At 48.3% G+C, this 27,821-nt stretch overlaps 1 protein-coding gene across 1 annotated transcript; it reads left to right on the forward strand.

Moving 5' to 3' along the window:
- Positions 1 to 26,746, forward strand: LOC309400411 (mitochondrial inner membrane protein OXA1L-like). Its single transcript, XM_081968894.1, has 10 exons — positions 1 to 157; positions 5,235 to 5,375; positions 7,850 to 8,039; positions 10,251 to 10,394; positions 11,980 to 12,065; positions 12,162 to 12,326; positions 15,114 to 15,218; positions 20,078 to 20,240; positions 24,062 to 24,142; positions 26,559 to 26,746. The coding sequence occupies exons 1-10, from the start codon at positions 98 to 100 to the stop codon at positions 26,660 to 26,662; spliced, it is 1,239 nt and encodes a 412-aa protein (XP_081825020.1). The 5' UTR covers positions 1 to 97; the 3' UTR covers positions 26,663 to 26,746.
- The last annotated feature ends 1,075 nt before the right edge of the window (positions 26,747 to 27,821 follow it).

Consider the following 27,821-nt stretch of genomic DNA (forward strand, 5'->3'; position numbering starts at 1 on the left):
CCAAAATGGCCGCGGCAGCCTCGGGAAGAGCCTCGCGTCCCTTTCCGGTCACGTGACGAGGCCGCCGGTCTTCCGCGGCGGCCGAGCCAGAGAGACCATGGCGGCTTTCGGGGCGCTGCGGCGAGCGTGGATGGCGGCGGGGGGGCTCCACGCACAGGTGGGTATGACGTCCTGTGACGTCACGCGCCCCCTGGCGTTGACGGGACATGTAGTCCGCCGGGCCCGCCTCAGGCCTGCGCTGCTCGTCCTTGCAAGGCGAAGCGCCCGGTTGACCCAGGACGGAGTTGATCGTCTGTCTCCTCGGGTGTCGGGCGGGGAGTCCCAAGGACGAGAGCCTCCTCCTCCTCCTTTCAGGGCCTGGACTTAGGCCCAAACCGGGCCTGGGGTTGTCATCTTAGCCTGTTTCCCCTCAGTTTGAGCAGGGGGCTGGACTAAAAGACCTCCAAGGTCCCTTCCAGTTCTATTCTGATGAGGAGGATTGTGGGGTCCTTGGTGCCCCCTGAGCTGGGTTGTTTCCTTGCAGACGTTTCGTGACCAGACTATGTAACATCATCAGTGTTAGAAGGGAGTGGGGTTTGCAGAGAAGAGGAAGGAGGAGGATTGTGGGATCTTTGGGGGGAGTTCTCTGAGTTTGGCTGCTTTCCTTGCAGACGTTTCGTGACCAGACTAGGGAACATCATCAGTGCTGGAAGGGAGTGGGGTTTGCAGAGAAGAGGAGGAGAGGAAGGGAGGGAGGAGGAGAAGAGAGCCAGGAGGACTGTAGGTTCCTTGGTACTCTCTTGAGATTGGTGGTTTCCTTGCAGACGTTTCATGACCCAACTAGGTAACATCATCAGTGTTAGAAGGGAATAGGGTTTGTGAAGTGGAGGAGAAGAGGAAAAGGAAAAAGAAAAGAGGAGGAAAAGAAGGACTGTGGTTGCTTGCAGACGTTTCATGACCAGGCTAGATGACATCATCCGTGTTGGAAGAGAGCGGGGTTTGTGAAGTTGAGGAGAAGCAGAAGAGAATAGAAGGGAAAGGGAAAAGGAGGACTACGGTTTCTTGCAGACGTTTCATGGCCAGACTACGTGACATCATCAGTGTTAGAAGTGTGTGGAGTTTGCAGAGAAGAGGAAGGAGGACGGTGGGGTCCTTGGGGGTTTTCTGACCTGGGTTGTTTGCTTGCAGTCGTTTTCCAAATGGTATAGGATCTCCTGCTTGAGTAGGGGGGGCTGGACTAGAAGACCTCCAAGGTCCGTTCCGTTCATTCATTCTAAACCTTCCAGATCCCCTTCAGCTCTATTCTAATGATTCTGACTAGGGAACATCAACAGTGTTAGAAGGGAGGGAGTTGAGGAGGAGGAGGACGTTTCATGACCAGACTAGATAATATCATCAGTGCTAGAAGGGAATATGTGTTTGCAGAGAGGAGGAGGATTGCAGGCTCCTTGGTGCTCTCTGACCTGGGTTGTTTCTTTTATGTGTGTGTGTTTGTGTGTATATATCTGTGTGTGTGTGTGTGTGTGTGTTGTGTTTGTGCTGATAAATAAAGGGAGACTAGTATAGATCTATTTCAAGCTATTTAGCTCTCATCAGCTAGCCATACCCTTACTGGGAATCGAACCAGGGCTAGCTGATGGCTAGCTGATGAGAGCTAAATAGCTTGAAATAGATCTATACTAGTCTCCCTTTATTTATTTATCAGCACAAACGCAACACAAATATAAAAAGGCAACATTAAAAATAAAAATATGGTTTTCTGCCTGGATGGTCCTCTGTGATGAGCCGAATGACAGAAAGGGGGAGTAGTGAGCTCCCTCCCATATTTGGGCAAACCAGGGGTTGTAACACAAATACATACATATATGTATGTATGTATGTATGTATGTACGTACGTATGTATATATATTTGTTGTATTTGTGCTGATAAATAAATAAAGGGAGACTAGTATAGATCTATTTTAACCTATTTAGGTCTCATCACTAGCCATATCCTTAGTGGGAATCGAACCAGGGCTGTATTGCATATTTGGGCATACCAGGGGTTGTAACACACATACATACATACATACATACATACATACATACATACATACATATAGTTTTTTATTGTGTTGTATTATTAAATGTTTACATCAATTCATCATACCATCAACTCCCAAAAACGATTATTGGCTCTTCTGCTTTCCATACACCATATTTGTCACTTTCTTCTCCCTCTCTCCCTCTGTCATCCTTCTCTTCTCTACTTCCCCTTCCTCTCCTCCTCTCTCCCCTTTCCACTCCTTCTTTCTCTCCTCCTCTTCCCGCCCTCTCTCCTATCCCTCTCTTCTTTCCTTACCTCTCTCCTCTGTTTCACACTCTCCATCTCATTTACTTGGTGTATTTCAGCTTCTGAGCGAGCTCCATTTTAGGTTGTTGGTATTTATCACTCCTTTTCAGTATACATATTTCATTTTAACATCTATCTTTCTCCTCCTTTTTTTAAAAGAGAGAACAAGAAAGTATACGTATATAGTCATTATGCTTTTTTTTAAAAAAAACCTGCCTAATTTTGGCAGAGATGTAGACCTGGTTACAATTCCCAGCTATTCTCATCATGATGTTTATATAATTATACATCCTTATATGCCCCCACTTTGTAATTCTGTCTTTAAATCTCAGTAGTTTCCCATTGTAAGTATATTTCCTGTTCCCTCTCCATTTTTCCATATCTTCCTTTAGATTACCCTTAATTGTCCATAAATGGCAATCCTTACTGTTCAATCTTCATTACAATTCCCTTAATCTACTATATAGAATAACAAGCTGTACTCCTTGGGAGCTCAATGAGCTGAGTTGTTTCTTTGCAGATGTTTTTCAAATGGTGTATAGGACCTCCTGTTCAAGATCCCTTCCATTCATTCATTCATTCATTCATTCATTCTAAACCTTAAAGGTCCCCTCCAGCTCTATACTGATTCTGACTAGGTAACATCAACAGTGTTAGAAGGGAGGGAATTGAGAAGCAGGACATTTCATGACAAGACTAGGGAACAATATCAATGCTAGAAGTGTGTGGAGTTTGCAGAGAAGAGGAGGACTGTAGGGTCCTTGCTGCTCCCGGAGCTGCGTTGTTTCCTTGCAGACGTTTCATGACCATGTTAGGGAACATCATCAGTGCTGGAAAGAAGTGGAGTTTGCTGAGAAGAGCATCGTAAGGTCGTTGAGGCTCTCTGCCAGTTATCAGCTGCCTTCGGAGTCAGACGTCAGTGAGGCAGAAGAACAGCTGGAGCCTGTTCCCAGGGTCCGCATGCGGAGAGTTGCCAGACGAAGGGAACAGCTAAAGAATAGTGCTCGACTTGGGAGTAAGGCCACATTTGGACAATGAATGGTCCCTCCCAGAGGAAATAAAAGAGGAGCGCCAGGGGAGTGGAGTTTGCAGGAGGCCATTAGTTCACTTCATTGGTTCAGGACTCTCTGAGACTCCTTGTCGAGTTTTGAAGATCTCGGCTTGCTAGCTTCTCCAAGCCAGATAAGGTCTGTGGCTGGAAATCCTCCCTTGAAAGACTTTGCTGGATGTGAATGAGCAGAATTCACAGCCAATGAATAAAAGGGGTTTTTGTCAGGACTTTGTGCTCTTAGGAAGCCTCAGTCAGAACACTAAGGAGGGGTGGAAATCAATGCCTTTCTCTTTCCTTTCCTCTCTTTCTACCTTTTTCTTCCCACCTCTCCCCCAGTTTTCTATTACACTTTAAAATTTCTTTTTTTTTTAATTAAAGAGTTTTAATAAATTTTACAAATATATCCCCTTCCCCTCCCCGCCCTCCACCCCGATCCCACCCACCCCCTCCAACCCTCCCTCCCCCCAACCTCCCAGAGCAAAATACAAGGTATAAACATTTAACAATGCTACGCTAACATAAGCTAACAGCGAGGGTCCCTCTGAGTCAGCTCAGGAGGATTTGGAGGACCCTGGACAGGGTTCCGACTCTGAGCAGGGCGCAGAGAGGCTGGTTGGCCACCAGGAGGCGCCTGAGGTATGGAGCAGTGGTGAAAGCCAAAGGAAGGGGGCTCCTGATGTCATGCCTTGGAGCAGTGGGGAGGAGTCACGGGACAGTGAGTCAGACATCAGTGAGCTATTAGATGCTCGTTACTGGCGTGCTACCCGGCGTAAGGAGCAATTGAGCAATTACAGGAGGTAATTGCTCTCAGCTGCTGATCATTAGACTCCTCTCCAGGCTATAAAGGGACTGCTTGTGGACACACCCTTTGCAGGAATCAACTGATCATTGGAGTTGGAGAAGCTCTCAGATCTGTGTCGTACTTTGGCAGGCTGGATTGCTGCCAATCTGTTCCCTGGACCTTGGTAGGCAGGAGTGCTGCTAAGGTGGTTATCTGGAGCTTGGTAGCTGGATTGCTGCCAAGGGGTGTCGCTGTAGCTGGATTGCTGCCCAGAGTGCTATCTGGATCTTGGCAGGCTGGATTGCTGCCAAGGTGGAACTTGTATGAAAATAGACATCTTGAAGAGTCTTTGTGTCGGAGTGACTTGGTGACGAGGGGGGGGGGGTCAGAACAGATAACCATCCTTGTTCTTTCACTCATAAGCTAATTGGTATTTCTTCGTCCGATATTTATTTTGGATATATTCAATCCATCTTCTCCATTCCAACTTGTATTTCTCACCTGTCCTTGAGATATGCTGAAATTTTGGCCATCTCTTCTAAGTTTACTACTTTTAACGTCCATTCTTGAATAGTAGGCAACTCTTCCTTCTTCCAGTACTGCGCCACCAGCAATCTTGCTGCCGTTGTTAAATTCAGAATCAAATTAGTCTCCATAACTGTACAGTCTGTAATTATCCCTAACAAGAACAGCTGGGGAGCGAACTTTATCCTCTTTTTTAAGAATATTTTGAATAATACACCATATTTTTATCCAAAATGCTTTGACTGTTTTGCAAGTCCACCATTTATGGTAATACGTAGCGTCGGCACAGTCACCTCTCCAACATTTAGGTTGCAAATTCGGATACATACAAGCTAAGTTTTTAGGATCTAAAGGTATTACACTTTAAAATTTCTTGCGGTGTTTTGATAAACTAATAAAATGCATTATGACCCCCCAAAAAGGAAGCAAGGAAGTTCATAAAACGGGGAGAAAACTCGCTTCAACCACCGTCTCCCTTAGCGACGTAAATTTGGGGCTCGGTTGTGGTTGTAAGCCGAGTCCCTCCTGCTACAAGTCCTGAAGGTCTTTTGACTATTTCTTTCCAGGTTCACAGGATGTCCACTCCTTCGGGATGGTGCCAAGCCAAAGCCCGCTTAGCTACTCCACAACATTCTCGGAACGGTTACGTTGCGCTTTTCAGACCCACAGTCCGCCATCAGAGCACAGCAGCGGCCGCAGGGACGCAGGTAACACACCTGTAAAGCTTGGAAGCAATGAGAGATCAAAGAGACTTGTGCATTTGGCATCCCACAACCATCGACCCTCTTTCCCCCAAAATAAGATCTCCCCAGGTAATAAGCCCAATCGGGCTTTTGAGCCCATGCGCTAAAATAAGCTCTCCCCCCCCCCCAAAAAATTGCAACAGAGCAGCAGCCATGAGGTGACCACGCTCCCCGCCTCCTGCACCTCAAAAATAATAAGACCTCCCCAAAAATAAGCCCAAGTGATTATTTCAGGGGGGGGAGGTCAAAAGAAAATAAGACCCTGTCTTATTTTCGGGGGGAAACACGGTATATCCGGGGTGTCGAACTCAATTTGATTGAGGGCCCCATCAGGGCTGTGGTTGAGCTGGGGGGGGGGTGGCCAGTTTGACGCCACTCCCCAAACTGCTGGCATGTTTCCTCTTTGCATTGGGTAGATAGACAGACAGACACAGAGACAGACTGATAGGTAGATGATAAGTAGATAGATGATTGAGAGAGAGTGAGAGAGCGCTTTCCAGGACGGCCTCGTGGGCTGGATCCGACCACATCGGAGGCCAGATCCATCTCGCGGGGCCTTGAGTTTGATACCCCTGATCTATATCCAAGGGTTGGCAGCTCTGGGTTGCCTGGAGAGGTTCGGGCGAACCTCTAGCGAAGAGTCTGCGCGGTTGGGCGAAGCCCCAAATCCCACTCCTGCCTTACCCCGCCCACCCCACGCCTTCTAGGAGTCTCCATGCCGCCTGTTTTGGATGCCAGTTAAGTGCAGGTCCCACACAGAGACTTGGGGAGGGCGAAAAACGGGCCTCCCAGAGGTTCCAAGATGCCAGAAATAACCCCTGTTTCCGGCCTCCACAGCCAGGGGACGCCGTTTTCACCCTTCCGGAGGCCTGAAGAAAATCTCCAGAGCCTGAAGAGGGCGAAAAAATGGACCTCCCGGAAGTTCCGTAACACCCCGTAACACCTGTTTCTGGCCTCCAGAGACAGTGGAGGCCTATTTTCACCCTCTTGGAGGCCTGAGGAAAACCTCCAGAGCCCGAGGAGGATGAAAAATGGGCCTCCCAGAAGTTCTGTAATGCCCGTTTCCGGCCTCCAGAGACAGAGGAGGCCTATTTTCACCCTCCCGGAGGCCTGAGGAAAACCTCACGAGCCCGAGGAGGATGAAAAATGGGCCTCCCAGAAGTTCTGTAACGTCCTTTTCCGGCCTCCAGAGACAGGGGAGGCCTATTTTCATCCTCCCGGAGGCCTGAGGAAAACCTCCAGAGCCCAAGGAGGACAAAAAATGGGCTTCCCGGAAGTTCCATAAGGCCCGTTTCCAGCCTCCAGAGACAGGGGAGGCCTATTTTCACCCTCCCGGAGGCCTGAGGAAAACCTCCAAAGCCCGAGGAGGATGAAAAATGGGCTTCCCAGAAGTTCCATAACGCCCATTTCCGGCCTCCAGAGACAGGGGAGGTCTATTTTCACTCTCCCGGAGGCCTGAGGAAAACCTCCAAAGCCTGAGGAGGATGAAAAATGGGCCTCCTGGAAGTTCCGTTAACACCTGTTTCCGGCCTCCAGAGACAGGGGAGGCCTATTTTCACCCTCCCGGAGGCCTGAGAAAAACCTCCAGAGCCTGAGGAGAGTGAAAAATGGGCCTCCCAGAAGTTCTGTAATGCCCGTTTCCGGCCTCCAGAGACAGAGGAGGCCTATTTTCACCCTCCCGGAGGCCTGAGGAAAACCTCACGAGCCCGAGGAGGATGAAAAATGGGCCTCCCAGAAGTTCTGTAACGCCCTTTTCCGGCCTCCAGAGACAGGGGAGGCCTATTTTCATCCTCCCGGAGGCCTGAGGAAAACCTCCAGAGCCCAAGGAGGACAAAAAATGGGCTTCCCGGAAGTTCCATAAGGCCCGTTTCCAGCCTCCAGAGACAGGGGAGGCCTATTTTCACCCTCCCGGAGGCCTGAGGAAAACCTCCAAAGCCCGAGGAGGATGAAAAATGGGCTTCCCAGAAGTTCCATAACGCCCATTTCCGGCCTCCAGAGACAGGGGAGGTCTATTTTCACTCTCCCGGAGGCCTGAGGAAAACCTCCAAAGCCTGAGGAGGATGAAAAATGGGCCTCCTGGAAGTTCCGTTAACACCTGTTTCCGGCCTCCAGAGACAGGGGAGGCCTATTTTCACCCTCCCGGAGGCCTGAGAAAAACCTCCAGAGCCTGAGGAGAGTGAAAAAAATGGGCCTCCTGGAAGTTCCGTTAACACCTGTTTCCGGCCTCCAGAGACAGAGGAGGCCTATTTTCACCCTCCCGGAGGCCTGATGAAAACCTCCGGAGTCAAGGGGGAGAAGTGGAAAGGCCCCGCCTCTGCCATGGTGCGGGAGGCCGACTAGGCCACGCCCACCATGCCGACGCCCACCCAGCAACCGGGCCAAGAACCTGTGGCTAAAAATTTTTGAAGCCCACCCCTGTTCTATATCCTGTCTTTCAGGTTGCTCAAGCCGCAGCAACTGCGCCGGTAGAGACAACCCTCCCCTTAGAGGAAATTAGCCAAATGGTGGAAGAATCGACTTTGGCTGAATTGGGTCTGGGAAGCTTCACTCCGGTGGGTCTGATCATGAAGATCTTGGAGGCTTTGCACTTGGACGTGGGGCTGCCTTGGTGGGGAGCCATTGTAGGAGGTAAAGAGGACCGCCGGGGTCGTTAAGCAGATCGGGACACAAAAGACGCTTTTCGCTTGATAGACAAAGATAAATCAAAGATTTGTTCACTGGAGAATGGCAGTAGTACTTAGACTTATATACGGGTTTACAGGGCTCTACAGCCCTTTCTGAGTCGTTTACAACGTCAGTCACTTGCCCCCAACAATCGGGTCCTCCTGTCAGGGTTCCAAAGAGCATCCAAAATAAAATCAAGAGTCCGAGGCAAAGTATTGCTCAAATTTCCAATTTATGAAGAGAGCCATGTTGGCACATCTGGGAAAACCCAAATTTGAAAGCTTCCCGGTTTTCCCTACCCAGTTGAAAGTTCAAGATCTTGCCCCCACACCCACAAGTCCATCCCATGGTCCAATCTCCCACTGCCATGCTGGCAGCTTCCACCCATCCAGTTCCAGTCAGGTGCAGAGGTGCAGAGACAAAGGATGACCTTGGCTTTCTAGAAGGAATTTTGTCTTGGCTACATAGCATCTAACTCCGTACAATCCTTCCTCCCATTTTCCCACCATAGAAAAAGGCATAGTAGAAGAATAGAAAGTGTAGAAGGACAAAGATCCGAGAGTAATGTGGCTGCAGGCCTGACACCTCGTTTTACCGACCTTGGAAGGTGGAATCAACCTTGAGCTGGTTAGGATCGAACTGCTGGCAGTAGGCAAAGTTAGCCTGCAATAGCAATAGCTCTTAGACTTATATACCGCTTTACAGTGCTTTACAGCCCTCTCTAAGAGGTTTACAGAGTCAGCCTGTTGCCCCCAACAATCCAGGTCCTCGTTTTACCGACTTCGGAAGGACAGAAGGCTGAGTCAACCTTGAGCCAGGGAGAATCGAACTGCTGGCAGTCAGCAGAGTTAGCCTGCAATACTTCAGGTATTTATAAATCTCCCAAGTAACCTCAATGACTCTGTTAAAAAGGATGCAAACGACCAGCTGCCTGCAAGGAATTTAAAACCTTCCACTCCCCACCATCCGCTCAGAGCTGAAGAAGCTTTTTGGATGAGAAGCAAAACGTGTTCCAACGAAAAACCAGAAAGTCTCGTCGCCTCTGGAAAAATAAAAATAAATAAATAATAAAAATAAAAATGCACCTCTGGGACAACCACGACTTGGATGAGTTGAGAATCTCCATAGACACTTGTCCAAAAGTTCGTATAAAAGGGTGGTTTTGTCAGCAGTCTCAGAGGTCTCCGAGTTGGAGACAAATTTGATTGCGACTGATTTAATTGTGTTCACTGCCATGGAGGGGTGGAGGGGTTGGTTTGTTTCATTTTTAAATGGGATTTTACTATATGGTGGATTTTTATTTATTTATTTGGATTTTGTAAAACCTCTCGGTGTGCGTTGAGCAGCTGTATACATTTGTTTGATAAATAATAAGTAAGTAAGTAAGTAAATCTTTATATAAAAGCCAAGTATCATTCTCTCATCACGAAATCTCCAGAACTGTAAAGCTTACAAACTTGAAATTTCGCACGTCTCAGCTTCTAGGTGCTCGCTAAGAAAGGATTTGTCTTGTATTGTTTGTACAGTATTATATTAACACGATCTAATGCAAAGGAGTTGGACATTCTACTCCCCCTCCCCACCGTAAAAGAACTCTTCCAACTGCCAGTTGCCTTATATTTACATGCTCGGATGCTACCCCTTCTCTAACCAGGAGTGGGCATGGCCAGTGCGTGACTCATCCAGCCTGCGGGCTGGAAGTTTAGACATACTACTCCCCCTCCCCATCAGAAAAGAACTCTGTTCCAACTGCCAGTTGCCTTATAATATTAACACGCTCTGATGCTAAGGAGTTAGACATTCTACTCCCCCTCCTCACCAGAAAAGAACTTTGTCCCAACTGCCAGTTGCCTTATAATATTAACACGCTCTGATGCCAAGGAGTTGCATGTTCTACATTAATTTTCAAGCTTTAAGCCCGATCGTAACTACTCAAAGCTTGATTTTCAAGCTTTAAGCGTCCATTTATCAAGCCCAATCACATCGTTTTGTAGCGAAGCACGGGTATCCAGCTACTAGTAAACGAATAAATAATCAAGGAAGCACTAACCAGGGAATTTTTGATCCGCTCGGTCAGGAATTGCATGCTCGGGAAATTTCAGCTTGCTGGTTCTCCTGGGAGTAACTCCCCTGGAGTAACTCCTCGTCTCTCCGTCTCATTTTTTTTTTCTTTAGGAACAGTCCTAGCCCGCTCCTTGGTCTTCCCCATCATTGTAAAATGCCAGCGACACGCCCTGATCCTCAACAACCACTATCCCCAAATGAGCGAGATGAATTCCAGAATCAGCGACGCCAGGAAGTCGGGGAATCAGAAAGAATGTAAGTTTAGAGGGTGATTACACACCTTTCTGTCCTTCGGCTCATTACAGAGGACCATCCAGGCAGAAAACCATATTTTTATTTTTAATGTTGCCTTTTTATATTTGTGTTGTATTTGTGCTGATAAACAAATAAAGGGAGACTAGTATAGATCTATTTCAAGCTATTTAGCTCTCATCACACACACACACACACACACACACACACACACACCAAGGATGCAAGAGATGTCTAGATGGAATGGTGCGTGAGTAAATTTTGGCGGGCCACAGAAAAATTATTTGCATCTTTTTTTTAACATTGCACTAAATTTGGGGTCTTTTTGTGCGGGGCAGAGGGGGGGGCAGAAATTCCGACTTGGGGTCTGCTTCGGCGTCTTGATGGTGGGCTTTGGGCGAAGGCTAGAGGGAAACATCGCTGGTGGCGAAGAGCCGGAGGGCCTCGTTCCAGTGGGACTGCACCATGGCCTGGAACTGGCCGACCATCTCAGCCCGTTGAGCCTCCAGCTGCCAGCACCTGGCCTTGCACTCCTGCAGGTCTTCCCTCTGCTTGGAAATCCTATGCTCCTAGTCCTCAGTGGGGAGTTTCTGCTGAGCCTCCTCGGTCAGATCCAATTTGAACTGAGCTGTTTTGCCTACTCTTTCTCGTGACGGCTGCTTAGCTCCAGCAACTCCTTCCTTTTGGGGCCTTAAGGAGCCCGGGTAGGCAGGCGAGGAGTGGCTGGGAGGGGAGGGGCGAGTAGAAGCCAGCAAGGTGCCCCTCGATGTGAGTGACATCGAGTTGTCCACGCCCACCCAGTCACATGACCGGCTGGCCACCCCCCCCATCCAGCTGTTCATTAGACAGATCCTGTTAGCGGTCCGTGGGATTTAAAATTATGAATTTAGTGGTCCCTGAGGTCGGAAAAGTTGGGGATCCCTGGAATGGAAGGATTTGATGAAACTGGGGAGACCAAAAAGGGTTGGGGGAGGAGGGGGCTGCCAGAGAGGAGCCAAGACTTTGAAGAGGCAGGATATTTTGCAGAAATGCTTAGCAGAAGAGAATCAGGGAGATTTGAAGGAGATGGGCAGTTAAGAAGGGTGGAAAAGGGAGGGAGGAGGAGTGGAATGAAGAAAAGGGATGGAGGGAGAATGGAAGGAAAGAAGGAAGAAAGGAAGAATGGGATGAAGGAAGGAGAAGGAGGGAGAAAAAGAAAGAAGAAGGAAGGAGGGGAATGGGATGAAGAAAGGCAGGAAAGGAAAGGAAAAAGAAAAAGAAAGGAAGAGGGAGGGGCAGAATGGGATGAAGGAAATGAGGGAAGGAAGAGAAAAGGAAGGAAGGGAAGGAGGGGGAGAATGGGATGATGAAAGGAAGGAGGGAAGGAAGGAAAAAAGAAGGAAGAAATGAAGGAAGAGGGAGGGAGGGAAGGGAAGAATGGGATGAAGAAAGGAAGGAGGCGAGAAAGAAAAGAAAAAGGAAGAGCAGAGGAGGAAAGAAGAAAGAAAGAAAGAAAGAAAGAAAGAAAGAAAGAAAGAAAGAAAGAAAGAGGTAAAATTAGGGATGTTTACTCAATTTTGCTGAAACTATTTCTCCTTTCATCTCCCAGTTATGAAGGCTTACACAGAATTGAACCAGTATCAGAAAGACCATAATCTTAATCCTAAAGTAGGATTCCTCGCACCCTTGGTCCAGGTTAGTTTCCACAAAGTACTCACCTCACCCTTAACCTGTTTGCAATTTGTATGATTAGCTACACAGCTTGACCTCTTCTTCCCTCCTCGGTCTCAGGCGCCCATTTTCATCTCCTTCTTCTTCGCCCTGCGCAAAATGGCGGAGTGTCCCGTGCCCAGCATGCAGACGGGGGGGCTGTTGTGGTTCACGGATCTCACCGTCTCGGATCCTTACTACGCACTACCCCTGATAACAACCGCCACTATGTGGGCTGTTCTGGAGGTAAGACTCGGTTATGGTGCTGGGCCAGAAACCAGGATGCTGGGAATTCTAGTTCCACCGTAAGCTTGAAAGCTGGCTGGGTGACTTTGGGCCAATTGCCAGGCAACAAAGAGTTCTAGTCCAGCCTTAAGAATGAAAACTGACTGGGTGCCTTTGGGCCAATTTCTAGGTGACTGGGAATTCTAGTCCAGCCTTAAGCAGGAAAAACTGACTGGGTGACTTTGGGCCAATCGCCAGGCAACAGGGAGTTCTAGTCCCACATTAGGCAGGAAAAATGACTGAGTGACTTTGGGCCAATTGCCAGGTGAGTAGGAATTCTAGACCAGCCTTAAGCAGGAAAACTGACTGGGTGCCTTTGGGCCAATCGCCAGGTGACTAGGAATTCTAGTCCAGCCTTAAGCAGGAAAACTGACTGGGTGACTTTGGGCCAATCGCCAGGCAACAAAGAGTTCTAGTCCAGCCTTAAGAATGAAAATTGACTGGGTACCAGTGGGCCAATTGCCAGGTGAGTAGGAATTCTAGTCCAGCCTTAAGTAGGAAAACTGACTGGGTACCTTTGGGCCAATCGCCAGGCAACAGGGAGTTCTAGTCCCACCTTAGGCAGGAAAAATGACTGGGTGACTTTCGGCCAGTCGCCAGGTGACTAGGAATTCTAGTCCAGCCTTAAGCAGGAAAACTGACTGGGTGCCTTTGGGCCAATTGCCAGGTGACTAGGAATTCTAGTCCAGCCTTAAGCAGGAAGACTGACTTGGTGACTTTGGGTCAATCACCAGGGAACAGGGAATTCTAGTCTCACCTTAGACAGGAAAAATAACTGGGTGACTTTGTGCCAATTGCCAGGCAACAAAGAGTTCTAGTCCAGCCTTAAGAATGAAAATTGACTGGGTACCAGTGGGCCAATTGCCAGGTGAGTAGGAATTCTAGACCAGCCTTAAGCAGGAAAACTGACTGGGTGCCTTTGGGCCAATCGCCAGGTGACTAGGAATTCTAGTCCAGCCTTAAGCAGGAAAACTGACTGGGTGACTTTGGGCCAATTGCCAGGCAACAGGGAGTTCTAGTCTCACCCTAGACAGAAAAAATGACTGGGTGAACTTTGGGCCAATTGCCAGGTGACTAGGAATTCTAGTCCAGCTTTAAGCAGGAAAACTATCATCATGTTCACTCCCTCGTTTAGAAAAATAATAGAGGTGGAATAAAATCTTTTTTTAAAAAAAGTGAGTGGGAGTTCAAGGCAGTCCTTAATTTTCGCTACCCCTTAAAACTTGCCACAACTCCCTTCTCTCCGATGCCTGGATCCGAGATCGAAATCGGCAGGTGTTCTGAACTAGGCTTCCCCAAAAAGCACGAAGCAGATTCCTGGTCCCGACAAAAACCCTTTTATTAAACGAATGTGAATTCCTTTCATTCACCTTCAGCAAAGACCTGGCAAACAGTCTTTCAAAGGTGAATTTATGACCACCGACCTTATCTAGCTTGGAAAGCTGCCATGTCAATATTTTCCAAACGCCGTGCAGGGCGAGGAAAGATTTGGCCCAGAGTCTTGGAGATTCACGGACAGATCTTCACACTCCTGAAACGACCGAACGAGCGAATTGTTTCCTGCTCATTCACCTCCAGCAAAGTCTTTCAAGGGAGGATTTACAGTCACAGACCTTATCTACCTTGGAAAGCTGCCATGTCAATATTTTCCAAACGCCGTGCAGGGCGAGGAAAGATTTGGCCCAGAGTCTTGGAGATTCACGGACAGATCTTCACACTCCTGAAACGACCGAACGAGCGAATTGTTTCCTGCTCATTCACCTCCAGCAAAGTCTTTCAAGGGAGGATTTACAGTCACAGACCTTATCTACCTTGGAAAGCTGCCATGTCAATATTTTCCAAACGCCATGCAGGGCGAGGAAAGACTTGGCCCAGAGTCTCGGAGATTCACGGACAGATCTTCACACTCCTGAAACGACCGAACGAGCGAATTGTTTCCTGCCCACTCACTACCTGCAAAGTCTTTCAAGGGAGGATTTACAGTCACAGACCTTATCTGGCTTGGAGAGCTGCCAGGCCGAGATCTGCAAAACTTGGCCAGGAGTCTCCGAGAATCACAAACCAATGAAGGGAACGAATGGCCTCCTGCAAACTCCACTCCCCTTTTGCTCCTCTTTTATTTCCTCTGGGAGGGGCCAATCACCGTCCACTTGTGGCTTGTGGTTTCTGAGCTGTTCTTTTCTTTTGGCAGCTCTGCGCGCGTGCGCACACCGGGAACAGGCTCCAGCTGTTCCTCTGCCTCACTGCTGTCCAACTCCGAAGGCAGCTGATAACTGTCAGACGGCCTTGGCCCCGTCTCTGCCTCTGACGCAGAGCCCTCGTCCGAGCTTTCCCCAGGACTGGCCCATGTTCCTCCCCAACCTCCTCAGTGTCCAACTCTGGCTGGCCACAACAGCAGGAAGCTACTCAAACATCAAACTCTTTTTTCCTGTAACAGCTCATCCAAATTTCAGAATGATTCCCCTTAAGGGATAATTTAGGGTGCGGTGGGGAGTGGGGGGCGATGTAAAAAGGGGAATTTGTAGACCGGCCTTCTCCAAGCTTAACAATTTAAAAACCTGTGGACTTCAACTCCCAGAATTCCTCAGCCAGCACACGTGCATGTGCTGGCTGGGGAATTCTGGGAGTTGAACTCCACAAATCTTAAAGTCACCCAGCTTGGGGGAATTCCTGTCGTTTTTTTTTTAATATAAATCAACTGCTATATTACTGCCCAGGTGAATGATGGCATCTCTCTCTCTTTTGCAGTTTGGGGCAGAAACGGGCGTCTCGAACCCGAGTTACCACGTGATGAAAACAGCTTTCCGGGTGATGCCTCTCCTGCTGTTGCCAATCACGATCAACTTCCCAACGGTGAGAAAGAAAGAAAGGAAACTTCTCCCTTCATCGATCCCTGGCACAAAAGGCTCGCTCGCCGGGTCTAACCTGAGAAAGCATAAATCCCAATCTTAGTCCCTAAAACCCTTTTTTATTTAGATGGCTGTAAATGATGGTCATTCGCAGCCCGTAATGATTCGCAAACAGCCCGTGAATTTAATTAATTTTATTTTATTTAATTTATAGACCGCCCCCTCTCCCCAAAGGGACTCGGGGCGGTGTACAGACCACAATAAAACAATATACAAACTTAAATAATTATAAATACCCATTAAAACAAATTAGATGATAGGCTGTACATTATAGTTAAAAATTAAAACAACCTATAAAATCTATCCCTAAACATTTAAAATCTAAAATACAGGCTAGAGGGACACAAAAGCTACAGTTAGGCCAGGCCAGCTAAATTAAACAGGTGGGTCTTTAGTTTGTTACGGAAGGAGCGGAGATCGGTAGTAGTTCTAATGTCGGGGGGGGAGGTCATTCCAGAGGGATGGGCCCATCACAGAGAAGGCCCTACTCCTGGGCGTCGCCCGCTGGCACTGCCTAGTGGACGGCACCCGGAGGAGTCCCTCCCTGTGAGAGCGAATCGGCCGCAGGGATGTATGGGGCAGGATGCGATCCCGCAGGCAGCTACGTCCTGAGCCATGGAGCGCTTTAAACACTCCCTTGAAACGCTGCCCGAGACCTCATTGCCAAATGCAAAGCAAGGCCAAAATTAGCACGGAGTCCAACAGAACTTTTCAAGGCCTGAACCGACCAGAATGAACAAATTGCTCCCTGCCAAAGCTCACGGCCCACTTGCTCCTCTTTTATGTCTTACGGGAGGGGCCAATCGTCCCCAAGCCTTACTCCCAAGTCGACCCTTTTTGTCTTCATTGTTCTTGCCTTCTGGCAGCTCTGCGCACGGCCACACTGGGAACAGGCTCCCGCTGTGTTTCTGCCTCGCTGATGTCAGACTCCGGAGGCAGCACATCTACTTCAAGAATCAAGATCATGTGGAGTGTTAATACCACTTTATAATGCCTTGGTAAGGCCACACTTGGAATACTGCATTCAGTTCTGGTCGCCACGATGTAGAAAAGATGTGGAGACTCTAGAAAGAGTGCAGAGAAGAGCAACAAAGAGGATTAGGGGACTGGAGGCTAAAACATAGGAAGAACAGTTGCAGGAACTGGGTAGGTCTAGTTTAATGAAAAGAAGGACTAGGGGAGACATGATAGCAGTCTTCCAATATCTCAGAGGTTGCCACAAAGAAGAGGGAGTCAAACTATTCTCCAAGGCACCTGAAGGTAGAACAAGAAGCAATGGGTGGAAACTAATCAAGGAGAGAAGCAACTTAGAACTGAGGAGAAACTTCCTGACAGTTAGAACAATGAATCAGTCGAACAGAAGTTGCCTCCAGAAGTTGTGAATGCCCGAACACTGGAAGTCTTTAAGAAGATGTTGGATAGCTATTTGTCTGAAACGGTATAGGGTTTCCTGCCTAGGCAGGGGGTTGGACTAGAAGACCTCCAAGGTCCCTTCCAACTCTGCTATTGTATTGTATTGTAATTTAATGAAAAGAAGGACTAGTGGGAGACATGATAGCAGTCTTCCAATATCTCAGGGGTTGCCACAAAGAAGAGGGAGTCAAACTATTCTCCAAGGCACCTGAGGGTAGAACAAGAAGCAATGGGTGGAAACTAATCAAGGAGAGAAGCAACTTGGAACTGAGGAGAAATTTCCTGACAGTGAGAACAATCAATCAGTGGAACAGAAGTTGCCTCCAGAAGTTGTGAATGCCCCAACACTGGAAGTCTTTAAGAAGATGTTGGATAGCCATCTGTCTGAAACGGTATAGGGTTTCCTGCCTAGGCAGGGGGTTGGACTAGAAGACCTCCAAGGTCCCTTCCAACTCTGCTATTGTATTGTATTGTACTTATCAGATGGCCTTTGCCCCCTCTCTGCCTCCGACAAAGAGCCCTTATCAGAGCCTTCCCCAGACTCCAGGACTGGCTCATCTTCCCCCCCCCCCCCCCTCAACCTCCTCACTCTCCGAATCTGCTGCCAGCTCTGCTGGAGGGCCACAACACCTCCACGAGCCGCTCAACCTTGGCACAATTTGAAACCTGGGTATTTCCCGGACATCTTTTTATTCGGGGTGGTTTTTTTTTAATGGGGAAACGCTTGGCTGGCGCTGTATAAGGCAGGTCGGTGGGTTTTTTTGGCAGACGTTTCACGACCCAACTAGGGAACGTCATCGTTGCTCGAAGGGAGTGGGGTTTGCAGACAGGAGGAGGAAGACTGGGGGGTCCTTGGTGCTCTCTGACCTTGGTTGTTTTCTTGCGGGCATTTCACTACCAAACTAGGCAACACCATCAGTGGGAGGTGGTGTGTGGAGTTAGCGGACACGAGAAGGAGGAGGACCGGGATCCTTGGGGCGCTCTGAATTTGGCTGTTTTCTGGCAGACGTTTCATGACCCAGCTAGGTAACATCATCAGTGCTACGGAACAAACTAAGGGACGTCATCAGGAACATTCGTTTGTGGAGGGGAGGAGGAGAAAGTGGGGAGGAGGAGAAGGACTGGGGACTCTTTCTGAGCGTATTATTTTGTGGACGTTTCATGACCCAACTAGGCAACATCATCAGTCCTAGAAGGGGGAAGGAGGGGGAGGGAAGGAGTGGGACTGTGGGGTCCTTGGTGCTCTCTGAGCTTGGTTGTTTCTTGCGGACGTTTCATGACCCAACTAGATAACACCATCAGTGCTAGGTAACAAACTAAGTGACATCATCAGGAACATTCGTTTGTGGAGGGGAGGAGAAGAAGGCGAGTAGGAGAAGAAGGACTGGGAAGTCCAGGTCAAAGATCCAAAAGAAAAGATGACACAGCTTATTATTATTTTTTTTGGTAGACATTTCACAACCCAACTAGGGAACATCATCAGTGCTAGAAGGGAGTGGGGTTTGCGGAACGGAGAAGAAGGGAAGGAGGAGGACTGTGGGGTCCCTTGATGCTCTCTGAGCGTGCTTGTTTTCTTGTAGACGTTTCATGACCCAACTAGGGAACATCCTCCGTCCTAGAAAAAAAAAGGTGGCATTTGTGATGTAGAAGAGAAGAAAAGGAGAAAGGGGGATGGACGAAGAGAGGAAAAAGGAAGAGGAGGAAGACTGGGGAGTCCTTTGAGCTCGCTTGTTTTCTTGCAGGCCTTTCGTGACCTAGCTAGGTAACCTCATCCGTCGTTTCCTGTCGGACGGTTTGTCTTGAGTTGGTGGTTTCTCGATTGCGATGTTGTGCACTCTGTTGTACGGGGCAAACCGTTGTTGTGCTAGAAAACCCTTCGCTTCCTTTACCCCCTCCTGGCTACTGAATGAGTTCTTCGTTTGCAAAGGTCGTAACTGCGGAAGGGAAAAAATGGTCCTAAGTCACTTTTCCCAGTGCCGCGATCGCTTTGAACGGTCACTAAATGGATGGTTGTAAGTCGAGGATCCCCCAAATGTATTTGACATTATTATTGTTGTTGTTATTGTTATTGTTATTATTGATTATTATTATTATTATTATTATTATTATTATTATTATTATTATTATTATTATTATTATTATTATTATTATTATTATTATTATTATTATTATTATTATTATTATTATTATTATTATACGATTGTATCACAGCGGCCAGTTGTTTCGCCGGATTTGGCATTGATTACTAGTCAGGCCCCACCCAGGGGCCTAGGACGTCGTAACGTATTTTCGTAATATGTGTGCGGATCCAAGCAGTGCGGCCTTTTGCATTTGACTGATGGTGATTTTGTCAAGTTTTAACTGTTTTAAATGTAATTCCAGTGCTTTTGGAATAGCACCCAGTGTGCCGATTACCACTGGAATTACCACTGCTGGTTTGTGCCCTAATCGTTGGATTTCGATTTTTAAGTCCTGGTATTTCGCGACTTTTTCATATTCCTTCTCGGCGACCCTGCTATCACCTGGTATTGCGATGTCTATGATTGTAATCTTATTTTTCTCAATCGGTGTGATGTCTGGTGTGTTATGCGCTAGTATTTTGTCTGTTTGTATACGAAAATCCCACAGGATCTTGACCATCTGATTTTCGGTGACTTTTTCAGGCTTATGTTCCCACCAGTTTGTTGTTGTTTTAATATTATAATTTTTGCACAAATTCCGGTGGATCATTTGTGCTACTGAATTGTGCCGCAATTTATAATCAGTCTGGGCGATTTTTTTACAGCAGCTGAGTATGTGGTCAACAGTTTCATCAGCCTCTTTGCAAAGTCTACATTTGGCATCATCAGAGGATTTTTCGATTTTGGTCTTAATGGCATTTGTGCAGATAGCTTGTTCTTGCACAGCCAGGATTAGTGACTCTGTTTCTTTCTTTAATGTACCTGTTGTTAACCATAACCAAGTTTTTTCACTGTCCACTTTATCTTTTATTTTTTCCAGAAATTGACCATGTAATGCTTTGTTCTGCTAACTCTCCATTCTTAATTTTATCACATCTTTTCTGTATTCTTGTTTTGTCTGTTGGGCCTTCAATAGATTTTTGTTCTTTACTTCGATTAATAGATGTTCTTGACTTTCTTTTAAATAATCAGCAAGTGCATGTTTTTCTTCTTCAACTATTTGCTTCACTTGTAATAATCCTCTGCCACCTGATTTCCGGGGTAGGTATAGTCTATCAATATCACCACGTGGATGTAAACTGTAGTGCATTGTCATTAGTTTCCTGGTATTATTATTATTATTATTATTATTATTATTATTATTATTATTATTATTATTATTATTATTATTATTATTATTATTATTATTATTATTTTGCCTTTCCTGCAGGCCGTCTTCACCTACTGGATGACGTCCAACCTGTTCTCACTGGGACAAGTCTTGTTGTTACGCGTGCCGTCCGTGCGGACTTTTTTCCGCATCCCAAAACAGGAGGTCCCCAAGACTGCGGCGGGACAGACACAGAAAGGGTTAATCGACAGCTGCAAAGAGGGTGAGAGAGAGAGAGAGAGTTAATTTGTTTTTCTTTTCACTATGAGGGGAGTATTTCAGACGGATCATGGAATGGGGAATAGAATAGAATAGGATAGGATAGGATAGGATAGGATAGGATAGGATAGGATAGGATAGGATAGGATAGGATAGAATAATGGGACGGAATAGAACAGAATAGAATAATGGAGTGGGGTGGAATAGGGTTAGAATAGAATAGGAATCTTGAGAGACTTTAACACTAGGCCCTCTCTAGCAAAAGGAAATTCAATGTAAAGTCCTACACTTAGGCAAGAAAACCCAGAAGGAGACATATAGACTGGGTAAAACCAGGTTTAATAGCAGTCACTGCGAGCGGGATCTTGGAGTCTTGGTGGACAACCAGTTAAATATGAGCCAACAGTGTGCGGTGGAGCCAAAAAAACCAACGCAATCCTAAATTGCATTCACAGAGGGATGCAATCAAGATCAAGGAAGGAACTAATTCCACTCTGTAAAGCCTTAGTAAGGCCACACCTAGAGTACTGCATTCAGTTTTGGTCACCACATTATAAAACAAGATGTGGAGACTCTAGAAAGAGTGCAGAGAAGAGCAACCAGGACGATGAGGGGACGGGAGGCTCAAACGTACGAAGAACGGTTGCAGGAACTGGGCCTGGCTAGTCTAGGGAAGAGAAGACACTCTTCATGAGGACAGTCTTCCAATATTTGAGGGGCTGCCCCAGAGAGGAGGAGGGGGTCAAGCTATTCTCCAAAGCACCCGAAGGCCAGACAAGGAATAATAGGAAGGAAACTGACCAAGGAGAGATTCAACCTGGAAATAAGGAGACGTTTTCTGACAGTGAGAAGAATCAACCCATGGAACAGAAGTTGCCTTCGGAAGTTGTGGGGGCTTCATCGCTGGAGGCTTTCAAGAAGAGACTGGGCTGCCCTCGGTCAAAAATGGTGTAGGGTCTTCTGCTTGGGTAGAGTTGGGCTTGGTCTAGATGACCTACGAGGTCCCTTCCAGCTCTGTTAATCTGTTTAGGTGACTATGTCTAACGCTTGATCATCGTCGTCGTCTTTTTTGACCCTACAGTGGAGCTGAACGGAGTGCTTCCTGGCCGGATGCCCTTCCTGTCGCCAATGCGGAGTTATGTTCAGCAGATACGTATCCTCAGCGTGCCCCGAGAGAGAAATATCTGCCTCTACCTAGGATCCAACTCGCAGCCTCCTGATTGGGAGGCGAGAGCTCCACCCCTAGGCCACCGCCCCACCCATGTCTAACCCTTGATAGCGTGGTTTATCCCTGGTTTATTTTGGGGTTTCTCCCAAGCTTCTGGCTAAGCCAGTGGTCCAAGATAACGAGCAGCTGGAAAGGGACGATCCGTCCCTCCAACCCAACGCAGCTTTTCTGTGGTTTCCTTTGCAAGGTCTTTTTTTTCCCCCCCTCCCTGGCAGCAGTTTTGTTTCCCCATTTCTCTTCTTCGGCACATGGCAAATATGGGGAACTGCCTTTCATATGTTAAATCACACTGGGAAACTGTTTTAGTTTCAAAGTCGTGTCCGACCCATCGTGACCCCATGGACCACGTTCCTCCAGGCCTTCCTGTCCTCTACCATCCTCTGGAGTCCATTGAAGCTCACGCCGACTGCTTCGGTGACTCCATCCAGCCAAATCCTTCTCTGTCGTCCCCTTCTTCTTTTTCCCTCCATCGTTCCCAGCTTTCTTCTCCAGGGAGTCCCTCCTTCTCATTAGGTGGCCAAAGGATTTTGAGTTTCCTCTTCAGGATCTGGCCTTCTAAAGAGCAGCCAGGGTTGATCTCCTCTAGGACTGACCGGTTGGATCACCTTGCAGTCCAAGGGACTCGCAGGAGTCTTCTCCAGCACCAGAGTTCAAAGGCCTCCATTCTTTGGCACTCAGCCTTCCTTATGGTCCATTCACAGCCATCCATTGCAACTGGGAAAACCATCGCCTTGACTATACCCACTTTTGTTGGCAGGGTGATGTCTCTGCTTTTTAGGATGCTGTCTAGATTTGACGTAACTTTCCTCCCCACGAGCAAGCCTCTTTTAATTTCTTGGCTGCAGTCCCCATCTGCGGTGACCTTGGAGCCCAGGGAAATAAAATCTGTCACGACCTCCATTTCTTCCCCATTTCGTTGCCAGGAATTGAGAGGGCCAGATGCCATGATCTGAGTTGTCTTCATGTTGAGTTTCAAGACACCTTTTGCATTCTCCTCCTTCACCCGCACCCAGAGGCTCTTTCGTTCCTCTTCACTTACTGCCGTTGGAGGAAACTCGCAATGGCCAAAATAAATACCGTATTTTCCGAGTATAAGACGCACCTTTCCCCCCCCCCCTAAAAGAGTGTGAAAATTTGGGTGCGTCTTATACAATGAATGTAGCCACCCAGCAATTTACCTCCTTGCAACAAACAGGGAAAATGGGGCTTGCGGAGGCTGCAATAGGCTATAAGCAATGATGGCTAACCTTTTTCGGCTCCCGTGCCAAAAGCTGGAGGAGTGCGGGGGGGTCGTGTGCAGGTGTGCCACACCCATAATGCTATGTGCGTGCCCCCCCCCCGTGCACGCATGCGCGCGCGACTAGCAGGGCCCCTCCCCCTCCGTTTTTGGAGCAGTTTTTTCGCCCTCCCCAGGCTCCAGAGGCCTTCTAAGAGCCTGGGGAGGGCAAAAAAAAACCTCCCCACCGACAACCCCCCCTGCCCCCCCACCAGAGGCCCTCCAGAGGCTTCAGGAGCTTCCTTGAAGCCTACGGAGGGCGAAAAACAGAACCCGGAAGTTCAGGAATGGTGACTTCCAGTTTGTCCATAAGGCCGATTTTCGACCTCCGGAGCCTTCAGAAGGCTTCCCTGAAGGCTCCGGAGGGCGGAAAATGGACCTACAAAGGAAACTGGACATCCATTCCCAAACTTCCAGTTTGCCCGTAGCGCCGTTTTTTCTGCACTTCAAGGAAGCCTCCGGAGGGCGACAAAACGGCCACCAAAGAAAGCCGAAGTCATCTGCTGACAGGGCAATGCCTCGCGTGCCCTAACAAACGGCTCCGGGTGCCACCTGTGGTTGCCATCACGGGGCTGTCGCAACCCCTGCAGCCTGAAACAGCTGATGATCGGCAGGATCCAGGCTGAAATTGAAAGTGAAACTTGCTGCTGGAGGCAACAGGAGGCAAATTTTGGGGAGGCAGAAATTGTGCTAATCGGGCTGTTTGCTGTTTGCTGCAAGGAGGTACGTCAATAACCGTCAGCCTCTGCTTCGCTTGCTTGCTATCAGCTGGCATAGAAATGGGGAGGGTGGGGGCATGGTATTGGGAAAGGGAGTTTTATTCTCCCCCATCCTCTGCGCATGCTGATGGTCGATGTTTGGACTTGGTCAAGGCCAGCCGTCTCGCATACCAACCTGATGAGGCCCTTTGAAGATGACACCTTAGGGAGTTGCGGATTGGACACTGGGCTTGGGGTAACTGGAGGGAGGGGGCTGGGCAATCATTTGATACGTACGTGTTCGCGCCTTTTTGGCTCAGATCTTGCTTTCCTTTCTTTCCTGCTTTCAATTCATATCTAGTAAAAGCACTTTATCCCTATTCAAATGGGAGTTGAGGTTTTTCTTCCTTGGATATTGTCTGTTTGTTGCAAGGAGGCAACAAATTGCGGGGAAACAGAAGCCAATTTTCCCCCCCCTTGTTTTCCTCCCCAAAAGCTAGGCGCGTCTTATACTTCGGAGCGTCTTATACACCGAAAAATATGGTAATCCTGTGTAGGCAAAACATACATTCTCACTGCATGATGTACTCCCTCAGCCTTCCTTCTCCTCCGCTCTCTTCCAGGGTGGGAGACCTTCCAGGCCAAAAAACGACTACAAGAACGAGAGGACCGCATTAAAAACCACTTGACGTTAGCAGCATCGGGTAAGTTGCTTGGATGGGTGGTCCTCAGTTTTTCGACCTGTTTGGCAACCGTACGACATTAGGGGGGGGGGAGAGTGACTTGCCAACTGGGGCTCCCACATAGGACCATCGCAGCATCTCTACTGTCTGTCACGGGAGCAAAATTGGGGGGAGGGGCGTTTGGCAACCCTCATGTACAGGTAGTCCTCGACTTAGCGCCGGTTTGTTTAGTGACTGTTGAAAGTTGCAGCGGCACTGAAAAGTGGAGCCTTGGCCGTTGTTCCCAGCGACAGCCGTTGCAGCTTCCCAGTGATGATCGCGTCATCAAAATTCAGATGTTTGTCAACTGGTTCGTGCTTACGACCAACTTACGACCGTGTCCCAGGGTCGTGTGGTCAAGCAAAGTCCGTGGGGAATCCGGATTCACTTAACAACCGGGTGACTAACTTACCAAGTGCGGTGATTCCCTTGAGAACTCTGGCAAGAAAGGTTGTAAAACGGGGCGGGTACCAGATGTCTCACTTTGCGACAGAACTTTTGGCCTTGGTTGTGGTCGTAAGCCGAGGACTTACAACAGTTCATTTGGGGACTGTTCGAACTCCCAACGGCACTGAAAAAATGGACTTGTGACCATTTTCAAACACTTATGACCGTTGCAGCATTCCCCACGGTCACATGATTTACATTCAGATGCTTGGCAGTTGACTCGCATTTATGACGGTTGCCGTGTCTCAGGGTCATGTGATCCCCCTTTTGCGACCTTCCAACAAGCAAAGTCCTTGGGGAAAACCAGATTCACTTAACAAGCGTGGGCAGAACAGTCGTAAAATGGGACAAGGCTCCTTTAACCCATTTTTCATTTAGCGACATAAACTTTGGGGTAATAAGTCGAGGACTACCTGCGTTTAATGCGTTCAAGGTTTGAAGTGGGGGAAGAAAGGGGGATGGCTTGCCTTGGGGAGGAATTTCATGAATGATGGCAAATATACATCATTCTCTTTTAATGATCCCATCATCCCTTGTGGGGTGGAGTCTGAGCAACTGAATGAAGCTGTTTACTGGCTGGATGCCTTTCCCTGTTGCCAATGCAGAGTTATATTCAGCAGATATATTCTCATTGTGGCCGGAGATAGAAATATCTGCCTCTTCCTAGGATCAAACTCACAGCCTCCTGATTGTGAGCCGAGAGCTCTACCGCTAGGCACCGCTCCAAATATATACGTCAAATATACATGCCCTGGGATAACGTTACATAGATCCAATCAGGATTGGTCAATGGGACCAGCGTTTTTGTCCTCTGAGCTTTCAGACTCATCCTGGAGCCCATCTTGATTGGTTTGCCTTTAATTGCCATTGTGATTCTCGATACTAACAATTTTCTATATAAGTAACCAGGTTACCTACCCAACTCACAAACGAAAAGCGCATACACATATCCCAGCATAACGTTGCAGAATCCAATTCGGGTCCGTCACCGGTCCAGAAGTTTTGAACGTTCAATTCACCTACATTCAGTTTTGCAGCTACTAAGATAGTTGGTCGAGCAGGGACAAAAACAGCCAGGGAAAGGACCGAAGCCTGGGAAACGTTTCCCTTATCGGTCAACAGGAGAGTTGATCTCCCTCCACCTTATCAGCAAGTACTTAAGAGCCTTAACAGCCAATGACTTAATAGCTGGCCAGCAAGACCCCCCAATCAACAACTAAAAAGCCACACACATGTAAAAACGATTTATAAAATAGCCCACACACTCCGCTGGAAAGAGGTTCCCTGAGGATGTTGTGGCCCGCCAGTGGCCAGCAGAGCTGGCAGCAGATTCGAACAGTGAGGACGTTGGGGAGGAACCTGGGCCAGTCCTGGAGTCTGGGGAAGGCTCTGATGAGGGCTCTGTGTCGGAGGCAGAGAGGGGGCCAGGGCAGTATGCCAGTTATCAGCTGCCTTCAGAGTCGGACATCAGTGAGGCAGAAGAACAGCTGGAGCCTGTTCCCAGTGTGCACATGCGCAGAGTTGCCCAACGAAGGGAACAGCTAAGGAACAAGGGTCGACTTGGGAGTAAGGCCATAGGTGGACGGTGAATGGCCCCTCCCAAAGGGAATAAAAGAGGAGCGAAAGGGGAGTGGAGTTTGCAGGAGACACTTAGTTCATTCCTGCATTCTTGCCAAGTATTGCGGCATCTGAAAGATGTCGGCCTGGCCTGATAAAGATCGGTAACGGTGAACTATCTTGAAAGACTGTGGGCCGGGACTTTGCTGGGGAGGGATTCACTGTAAATTAAACAAAAGGGGTTTATCGGGACGAGGGCTTCGTGCCCCTTGGGAAGCCTAGGTCAGAACAAAGTATGGGGTCCAGTACGAGTCCGAAAGCTCGGAAGACGAAACTTGTGCTCCCTGTGACCGACCCAGATAAATCCTGCAAATTTTTTATTTTTTGTTCGCAGGGCCGTTGCGTCAGACCTTTGCCGAGAACCCTTTGAAGGAGGTGAAGCTTGAGGATAGCAAGCCGCCACCAAAAGAGCGACCCTGGGAAGATACGTTAATCTGAAGACCACACTACTCCAGTTCCGCTCTAGTTCCTTGTCCCCTCGTTGCGCCGTTCATCCCTAATAAAGATGCTATTTTTTTTTTCGCTTCTGCCTGTTGTTGCAAGCTAAGAATCTAAAGGAATTCTTAGACTTACGGCCCTCCGTTCACTTGACCGTTTGAAATGACTCGGGATTCGAGCTTCCTTTCTCCAACCCAGCGTGACGGTTCCTTTCCCTTGCCTTGCACAAGGAGTCGACTTAACGACAATTCATTTAGTGTCCTTCAAAGCGACGATGGCCCGTTGTTCACACTTAGAACTGTTGCAGTGTGCCCAAGGTTAACGTGATTGATGCTCGGATCCTTGGCAAGTGGTTCGTATTTACGACGGTCGCAGTGTCCCGCGGGTCACGCCATCCTCTCGTTGCGGCCTCCTGACGAGAAAAGTCAATGGGAAAGCCCGATTCGCTTCACGAGCGGATTTCCATTGGAACAACTGCGGTGACACACTTCACAAACGCAGCAAGAAAAGTTGTCAAGTGGACCGAAACTCGACCAATGTCTCACTTAGCCACATAGGTTTTTGGTTCAGTTGTGGTCGTACGTTGAGGGCCACATGTACTAGAAAATCTAGACATCTCGGAGGGAACGTGCCAAGGCCTGGGATGGAAGAGCCTGCCGGAGGGAACGAATAGGAAGGAGGCTGCTTAGGACGTCAGGGATTTGCTCTGCGGAAATGGGACGCGATTGATAGACTCCGGGGGGGAAAGCGGATGAAGGGGAGGGGTTAGTCATGAGGGAGCTGGGTAGGGCCAGGGGAATGGCTCAAAAGGTTGTGGGGAGCATGGAGCATCAGCTCCAACAATGATCCCGTTCTTCCAGAAAGCGGTAGTCAGTACCGATGTGATATACAAGTATTGAAACCCAACATTGATGTCCTGATTCTTTGTTGTTCTATCCCAGCGATGGCGAACCTTTTTTTGGCTCGTGTGCCATAAGTGGGGGGAGCGCAGAGGGGTCATGTACAAGCGTGTGGCACCGATAATGCAATGCACGCCCCCCCCAGTGCACGTATGCGCACTACAGGTGCGACCCCCCCATTTTTACATGCTTTTTTCGCCCTCCCCAGGTTCCAGAGGCTTTATAGGAGCCTGGGGAGGGCGAAAACAGCCTCCCCCGAC

Source organism: Natrix helvetica, assembly GCF_964273705.1.
Source record: "Natrix helvetica genome assembly, chromosome: W".
Lineage (NCBI taxonomy): Eukaryota > Metazoa > Chordata > Lepidosauria > Squamata > Natricidae > Natrix > Natrix helvetica.

Excerpts from the sequence above, each read along its gene's own strand:
- LOC309400411 (XM_081968894.1), top strand. The coding sequence starts at position 98 with ATGGCGGCTTTCGGGGCGCTGCGGCGAGCGTGGATGGCGGCGGGGGGG. Across the intron at positions 10,395-11,979 it reads GTCGGGGAATCAGAAAGAAT|TTATGAAGGCTTACACAGAA; the intron begins GTAAGTTTAGAG and ends TTCATCTCCCAG. Across the intron at positions 20,241-24,061 it reads AATCGACAGCTGCAAAGAGG|GGTGGGAGACCTTCCAGGCC; the intron begins GTGAGAGAGAGA and ends GCTCTCTTCCAG.